General features: G+C 42.2%; 1 protein-coding gene across 1 annotated transcript; it reads left to right on the top strand.

The window, feature by feature from the left end:
* The first annotated feature begins 907 nt into the window (after nt 1-907).
* On the top strand, nt 908-8536 carry LOC144529398 (adhesion G protein-coupled receptor B2-like). The gene is made up of 5 exons (XM_078268465.1): nt 908-972; nt 1441-1549; nt 1906-2052; nt 6936-7023; nt 8004-8536. Exons 1-5 carry the CDS (start codon nt 928-930, stop codon nt 8227-8229), a joined length of 615 nt encoding a protein of 204 aa, XP_078124591.1. The 5' UTR covers nt 908-927; the 3' UTR covers nt 8230-8536.
* The last annotated feature ends 202 nt before the right edge of the window (nt 8537-8738 follow it).

The following is an 8738-nucleotide window of genomic DNA, read 5'->3' on the forward strand; positions in this document are numbered from 1 at the left end:
GCACAAGCACAAAAACCCAAGTGTGTACATATATACTCCTGTCATGAAACATCCCCCTCGGCTTACATCCCAAAGATTCCTGTGATTGCTTAGGAGAAAAAAAAAACAAAAACATGATCTTTGGTTTGCTTGGTGCTTTCTGTTTCTGACACTTTTACCAGCTACATATTTTGAATAAGAACACCATACAGTAAGTGTCATTGGACATGCATTTTATCATCTTGACTGTTACATGCAGATATGAAACTATCAACTTTTCTCAATTTCTGTCCCTCTCTGCACGTTGTAGTTACGAGAGCATCTCGCGAAGGGTCAGAGGACCCTGGCTGGGGAGGGCATGTCTCAGATCGTAAGGACTCTCCTGGAGCTCTTGCAGAGGAGAAGCTACTACAGTGGCGACCTTCTCTTTTCCACGGAGATCCTGCGAAATGTGACGGACACCTTCAAAAGAGCAACCTACATCCCAGCTCCCGACGACGTGCAGGTAAGCAGAGCCACTAAGCCTTCTCTTGATATCCCCTCAAGTCACCATACAAAACATGCACATGCATCTCTCGCGCACATATACAACTGCAACACCTCCAAACGTGTTTAATGTAGGAGCTTCACTTTGTACTGCACGGGGTGTGCATAACAATGAGCTTTTTTTTAAGCAGCATGTTTCTCTTTTCACTGCCTGTGAGTGAGCAAAATGTCTCAGACATTTTCAGTCATTTGACAGACATTATTTTATGTTTTTCAATATGCCTATGTACAGAGGACTACTGTACCAGACTTGACAGAGAAAAGCTGCAGTACTGCTGCAGTACTAATGGCAGTACTAATGGTTGGTGGGTGCAGGTTAGCTACACAATGTGATGACAAAATCGTGCCCTGCTAACAACATCTTCATCTTGTGTCTAGAAATTCTTCCAGATACTCAGCCTAATGTTGGACATGGAAAATGTAGAGAAATGGGAGGACGCCCACCAGGTAAAGACTTCTCTGTGTGTGTGTGTGTGTGTGTGTGTGTGTGTGTGTGTGTGTGTGTGTGTGTGTGTTTTATGTGGTTAAGTACTTTATATGCATGCATTTGTGTGTAAAGGTGGGTGTGACCACATCCCTTTTCATTAGAGTTAAAAACACACACCTGTTTACTATATACAATGGCTACCTATTACTTATCCTAGGTGTGTATGTGTGACCCAGCTTGATGTCCTTGAGTCGAGGCGCGTTTACTTGCCATCTGGACAAAATAAACACGCAACCCAATATGATACTGTATCATATGCCACGTGATTACAATTCACCGCCCTGAAACACGTTCAGTGGTCTAGATAATGCAATGAATTAAAATGTTTCAATGTGTAAGACATTTCTCATAGAAGGTTTGCCATGGATTATAATTATGACGACATTGTGATTGATGCTCACCTGTCTGTTTCTTGCCTCCATCCACAGGTCGCTCCCGGTGCTGCTTTGCTGATGAGGATAGTCGAAGATTTCATTCACCTCATCGGAGAAGCCCAGAAGCCTTTCCAGAGTTTCCTGGTTGTTACCAACAACCTCAGTACGTGTCACACAATGCTGCCACGTGACGTGGCATGACAGCGACAGATAATAGATTATTTCACACCAACTGAATTTAAAGGCAATCACTTACTTAAATATTTGATAGGATTAAGGTCAGACTTTGGATGTGAATTTTTACCATTCTTTATCCTCAGTCAAGCTCAGCCAAGATCTTTTTTTTTCTCCATATCAAAACCACTTCTAAATTATCCATTTTAACTTGTCATATAATACATAATACAGTGTAGAGTCTCATTTCCACTGTTGCTTTCATTCTTCTCCTCATTTTGTCCTTTGTTTCAGTCCCTATTTTGCACTGCGGTGAGTGTATGTGGTATCTCTGTATTTTTCCAGTGATAACCGTCCAGCGAGAGCCGGTGTCTGCCGTTTCCAGCGATATAAACTTCCCCATGAAGGGCCGGAGAGGGATGAAGGACTGGGCCAGAACAGCAGAGGACAAGCTCTACATCCCTAAAGAGGTCTTTACCATCCCGGCTGAAGGTAGGAGAACTAAGATGGATATCCATCAACTGGAGCCTTTTTGGTACCAACCCGTACCACTCTGTTGTCATCACACGTTCTTGTTTCAAGGGTTTCTCCAGAATAAATCATTTGGATGGAAGAATCAAGGCACTATAAACATATGGCGTGATTTGGATCTGTTTTAGTTGTCATCCTCACTCTCAGTCTTGCATCTTAGACGTTAAGTATGAGGACCTGTTATCACACCACTCAACCCTCCCTACAGCCAAGGTCAGACCAAGAAGGTATCCCTGTGTGAATTCACACACACAGATGTGGCTCATGGAAGCAGATTGAAGGCTTTTCAAGGATGTCGAAGGGCAATGCCGAGGAGGAGTTTGACTGTAAAGATGCAAGTCTTTTATCTGTAAGGAAGTGTGCCACATCCCCTCAAGAGCATCAAGTCCTCAGACAGTTTTAAAATATGTCTCTTTGCTTTTAGCAACATAAGACAGCTAACTGTGTCTTAACTGTAAATCCATGTGGATTCAAGTAAAGCCAGCAAAGTGATTGTCCAAGCGGTGTAGGAGAGTGTAAAGAGAAAGAAGACACCAGGAAGCAGAGGAGCTAAAGTTGTTCCAGGGAGGCAAAAGGACTTAATAGAGTGGGAAGAAAAGTGGATATGGATCAGATACGAGAATTACTGTGGCAGATGTGATCCACTACCGACGAAGGCAAAGGTCACATCCCTCTGGAAATTACACTGGCAGACTTCCTGTCTGGCACCCCGTCCCCTGCCCAGATTAAAGTTCAGAGATGCTGCAGGCTGAGCGAGCAGAGCTGTCTGTGACCCCTGACTCCCTCTAATGACACAGACTCTCTTTGATTGGCGTTCAAGACATCCTGTATGCTAACCTCAGGGCGCCGCACCTTGACGCACTTAATCTCTCTGTCTCTTTATTATGCACAATGTAATATGTTTATTTTGTGCTCTTATCCCATCTAACCATCCATCTTGCTTTAATGTAGCAGAACCTGTTTACGAGTTGCCCGTGAGTTGTTTTGTTCAACCAGATTTTATGGAACAGCACATTCAGATAACTCAAAGGTGGGGTGTTAGGTTGCAAAAGTGTGTACACAAAGCTATACTGTTTCATGCAGCTGCATTGCAGTGTTGTCTCTTTTCTTCTCCATTTATCCTCCCTTTCTGTTTTACTTTACTGCTTTTATGCTCTTCTCGATTTTTTTTTTTTATCCATTACCCTCACAGTTTTTGGTGGTGAATGTTTTGTCTCGTGCAATGCTTGTAGTTAGGGCTGCACCATATATATGACCTAAAATCAAAATCACGATTAATTGCACAAATTAACGATAATTTAATTTTTTTGTGATTTGACGATGAACACTGCGTTTTTGTATGAATTATGGATGATAAAAATGTAAATAGGCTATACAATCTATTTCTTAACTGCTAATTAACTTAGCTAGTTAGTCCTAACTTTGAACCAGCAAGTTGCGTTTTAAGCTCCTCTTTTTTTCTGCTCGTGGAGAGCTGCGTGACACATGTCACACAAACTATACTGATGAGGACTGGCGAGTTAAATCGGCCGTCCGAGAGTATAGCAGGCAGACACGCAGCTGACAACCTGCAGGTGGAGGAACTGGAGACAGGCTGGGACACACACGCCGCTGTGGACTTGTCAGTCCCGCAAGCGGTTTCAGGAAAGTGGCTGCATGTGTCCGACAATACACAAAACATCAACACCGGTACAAGCCTACAGCTGTCTGCGGACATGGAGTGCGGAAAGTGTGTCAGAGCCTCCCGGACGGGTGAACTGAGACTCCGTTTCCTGCTTGTCAGTCAACGGTTAATGATCGGTTAACATTTCATTTCATTGTGCTTTCTTTTTTAAGGCTGGCTGCCAAAAATCGCCACTTACTAGCTAATTAATTAGCCTGAGTTAAACGCTAGCTATCAGTAAACAGAAGGTAGTGGCTGGTGGCTGGTGTGTGCGTGCGTGTGTGTGTGTGTGTGTGTGTGTGTGTCGGACTGCTCCCGCATTTTGCGACTGGCGAGTGTAGCACACGCGGTAGAATGTTTTTAAGGAGAAAGTAGGCCTATCAACAGAAATAAATTATGGAAATTATCGTCATGGCAAAAATATGTCAATATCAGCTTCGGAATTTCGATGTTGATACATTTTCGATTAATCGTCCAGCCCTACTTGTAGTGCATTAAAAGTGACCTGCTGCATCTCATTTACTCGGCCATTTTCTCATATGATATTCAGCACATGCCACTGCCACTTTAGCATATGCTATTTGGTAAATTGTTGTCATCCAAACAGCATGTCGTTGTATGAGTTAGGTCATTATTAGTACTCTTTGCCCCTGTGGGAACTCTGCCTCTTCCCAAGTCTTCAGTTGATTGCTATCAGTTTGATTGGTTCATTTACCCCATAATGAAAGCCTATCTCAGATGGACAGCTTAACTATGCTCATAAAGGCCCACTGGCACCTTTTCTGTGCACGTGCGCACACAGTTGCACATACGCACAGCCAATTGATAGGTTCATGAATCGCTTCACTGGGCAGAGGCTGGGACTGTTCTTCACTGATTTTCGAAGTAACAAACTCCCTCTCTCCAGCCCCTGTCTCGCTCTTTCTCTCACAAACACACATGCTGGCACAGGCTCTGGCCTGCAGCCACGCACACATGCACATCGAAAACATACAAGCCGCCAATGACTTCATATTTTAAATACACCATTGGTGGTAGATGCATGCGGTTATGCTCCGTTAGCTTTGAAGTATTACTCGAGCAAAACAACAGAGAGCTCTACTCTCTAATATTGTGTTAAAGACTGACTTCCTTATTTGCAGTTTTAACTGTGACTCTATTGGGTTTCAAAATATCACCAGTGTGCTGGGAATTTGACCATTGGTGCTAAAATAAAAGTTGTGTATCTAATAGAAATAATTTGATACTTTGGGAAACAGGCCCATCAGTTCTATTGACGAGAGTAAGAGGAGAAGATTATTACCACTCTCACTTCTGTGCATTAAGTACAGAGCTGAAAAAAGCAGATTGCAGAAGAAAGAAACCAGGAAAGAATGAAAAGGGTAACTCGCATGGAACTGTTTGGATGGAGCGTTCGATCTTTGATTAAAACCATAAATGATGGCTTTGCATCATCTCCAAGCATATCGTTTCCCTGACAAATGGCATATTAAAGTTCACAGCTGGTGACTGGTGGTTTGCCATTTTGCTGGATTACAGCTGACCACCAATCATTTAGATGTTCAGCGAGCGTAGAGCGACGAAAAAATCTGTTCATGGGAAATTAGGGTTTTGTGATTGAGTGCTTTTGTAGTATTAATCATCCTCTTGCGTAGGAGTGCCACCCCATCACACACTGATTTACCATTTACCCACAATACACTGACTTTCTCATTTGCATGCCTTTGCAGACACTGTCCAATTAGGATCCATCACACTCACAGGCTTTCTCATGCTGACTTTGATCTGGGTTTTTTTGCCACCTCACAGTCTCACAATTGCTTCCCCCCCCCCCCCACTGTTGAGATCTTTTTGTCTCTTCCTCTTTCTCTCCTCATCTGTCTTGCATAGCTATCTCTCTTCCTGAGTATTACATCTTAGGCAGCAGGCAGACAGATTTTGGATGAGTCACCAAGTATGTCTGATACCATCAGCTCCTTCTGTCACTTCCTCTCCTGCCCTCTGTGCCGATGCTCCTCCGTCGCTTCTCTCAGCCTGAAAGGGCAAAGGAGGGAGTGGCGTCTCTCAACATGAACTCTTCCCCTCTTACTTTCCCTCTCTGCTTCCTTTCGCCTCCCTCACTCGAGACAAAGTGACATTTACAGAGGGACACTACATCTCCTTGGGAGCCCCTGCTCTTTTTGGTGAAAGAACACTGAAGGAAGTGGTGGAAGGCAAGGGGTTGTAAAGGACTGTTGTTTCAAAGGGTGGCAAAGTTGAAAATAGGGTTGGAGAATGGCGACAACAACAGAGGAGGAAGAGAGGGGCGAGGACTGAGGAGAAGGAAAGGAAGAAAGGGGATTCAAAACAAGGACAAATGAGAGAACATTGGAAAGAAAGACATTGTCTGGGACACTTTGGCTTAATTGAAATAATTGTAATCAAGTTGATCGCATAGTTAGAGCAATGGACTTGGTTTTACAAATGAGGCTTCTGCTGAGCAATAGGTAAGCTGCTAGCTGTTAAAAGGCAGACAAACTGATAGAAATAGTGTGTCCACCCACACAAAGTGTGAAATGAGGAGCTTGCACCTGAAATAGTGGGATGTTTTCAACTCAGAAGCATAATCAATCTGAATATGTAGCTGTTATATTAGGCGCTGCAATTAACTAACTTCTTATTTTGATGCAGTCAACCGAGCATTTGTCAGCCATAGCTCAAGAGTAAATGTAAATAAGGCTGAATTTGCAGGTTGATGAGACCTGAAATGTTGCATTTAGTTTGTTAATATCACATGACCAAACTTATCAGTGCAGGTTATCTCAAATTAATCACAAATACCAACCCCCTGCCTATAATTAAAATGTCAGATTAGCAGGTTTGATATTGTATGAAACGTTGCCACTTAACATACAAGCACATTTGTTATTTTTCTCGTTGATATTTTAAATATTAATTTGCTCCAATGACCCATTTACCTGCCACAAGATTTCATATATTTTGTAATTAAAATATACATTTTTAGCTGTACTTGTCCAAAAAAACCCGTCTTCGGCAACCTGTGCCCTTGCACAAAATAACAAGGGGTGTACATAATGAATTCATTGATGGATAGATGGATCTATAATCGATTTTGAAGATATTTTAGGCAAACCATGACATTTATTTGGGCTGATCGGTCACAAACGTTCCTGTGTTTCAGAGACAGAGACGGAGTTAGAGTCTCCAATGTACTATGTCATCGGAGCCATCTTGTACAGAACGTTGGGCGTCATCCTACCTGCACCAAAGTGAGTACTTCTCATGTGATCCACTGTCTAATTATGATATTTACTTTTTCAAGCATTTCTCACCTTCTACCCCTTTCCCTGTCCTTTATTTTACCTTTCTGCATCTATTTTCTCAATGCTTTCTCTGACGACTTTTCATCTCCCTTCCATTTGCTTTTTTTCCCCTTGGTTTCCATTCTTACTACCTTTCTATTTCCGTGCCCTTTCTTCTGTCGCTTCTGCTCTCTATCTAATTCCATCCTCAAATTCTACATCTGTTTTCTCTCTCTTAATGTCTGTGTTGCTTCTTTCCTTTCCTTGTGTCTGCCTAGTTATCAGACAAATGTCTTGGATCTCCCAAAAAACAAAGTACATTTCTCTAGATGTTTTTTTCCTTTTCTTTTGCATTGAAAATTTATTTTTAGAATTGTGTAGTGGGCTTCAAATGGGTGCGGGCCTAATGGGTCCTTTATTGTATAGAACTTGTAAAAATAGAAGTTAGGCAGAATCAGGAGTTTGTCAAAAGGGCACTGTGATATGGTGTTTGTGCTGGCCCTGGGCCCTTTTATTCAGGTCAGTGCTCTTGGTTGTGGATGAGCTGGATCTGTTAAAACCATTTTCTCCCTGTAGCTCTGCTGAATCTTAATAGGTCCAGTGTTCTGATTTTACTTGGGCGCTGGCTCTGGCTTTCTCTCTTTATCATTATTTTTTTTGTTCTATGTTTTTGTTTTGTTTGTTCTATGCTTATTTATTTATTTATGTATTTATTTTGAGCAAACGCACTTATGAACCATCAAAAGCACAGCAGGGAACTGGGTGTGTATGTCTTTTTCTGAGTGTGTTTGAATGTATGCATGTGTTTGTGTGTATGACAAACGGCGTGAGAAAGCAACTCACCAGCATCGCTTGTCGTTCAAAATCAGTTCAAGCCAAACTTGAATGTGCTGTACAGTTCTTAAAATAAATAACTCTTTTGTGTGTGACTGTGCGTGTCTTTGCAGCCCCCCTGCGGTGATCAACTCCAAGATCCTGACAGTGACAGTTCGGCCGGAACCACAACCCAGCAAGCCCATGGTGGTGGTGGAGCTGTTACCGCTTTTTAATGTACGTTTATTCTATTGTTTTTTTTTTTTATCTCTCACTTTTCCCAGTCATAACAGCCGCACTGTTTTTATGTGTTCCCAACCAGATACGTGTGTAACTTCTAACCATCATAAAACCCAGTAACATCAAAGTGTTAAACGCAACCAAATGTAAATTATTCCAATGCAATGGTTTGCATTTTATATTAGCTATAAGTACATTGAGCAAGCTTTGGCCAAGAAAATAAATGTGTTCAGGGCTTTAAAGGAGTTCCTTTTCTCCCAGCTGACCCATGTTTCCTGAGTTCAGATGAAAGAGAAAGTGCTGCATGCTATAAAGCGGCATGGTGCTCGTTGAATTACCTAAATAAATGCAGACCTTTTTGACTTCCTTATATCACAAAGTCTCCTGGTGCCTATTCAGTTTATATTGCAGTGGAGTGTGTTATTATAAACGACTCGTGGGGTGTCTTCAGCGGAAAGGACTAAGTGCAAGTTTAATGAAAGGCACTCCGCACGACCTCAATAAGATGTGGGTTTCATTAGCCATTCTTCTGTGCATAGGTGGGCACAGTTTTGAAAATAATGTTGAATATGTAATGGTTCTCTCTAGACAATACACACACACACACACACACACACACACACATATAT

This window comes from Sander vitreus, chromosome 14, assembly GCF_031162955.1.
Source record: "Sander vitreus isolate 19-12246 chromosome 14, sanVit1, whole genome shotgun sequence".
In the NCBI taxonomy this organism is placed as follows: Eukaryota; Metazoa; Chordata; class Actinopteri; order Perciformes; family Percidae; genus Sander; species Sander vitreus.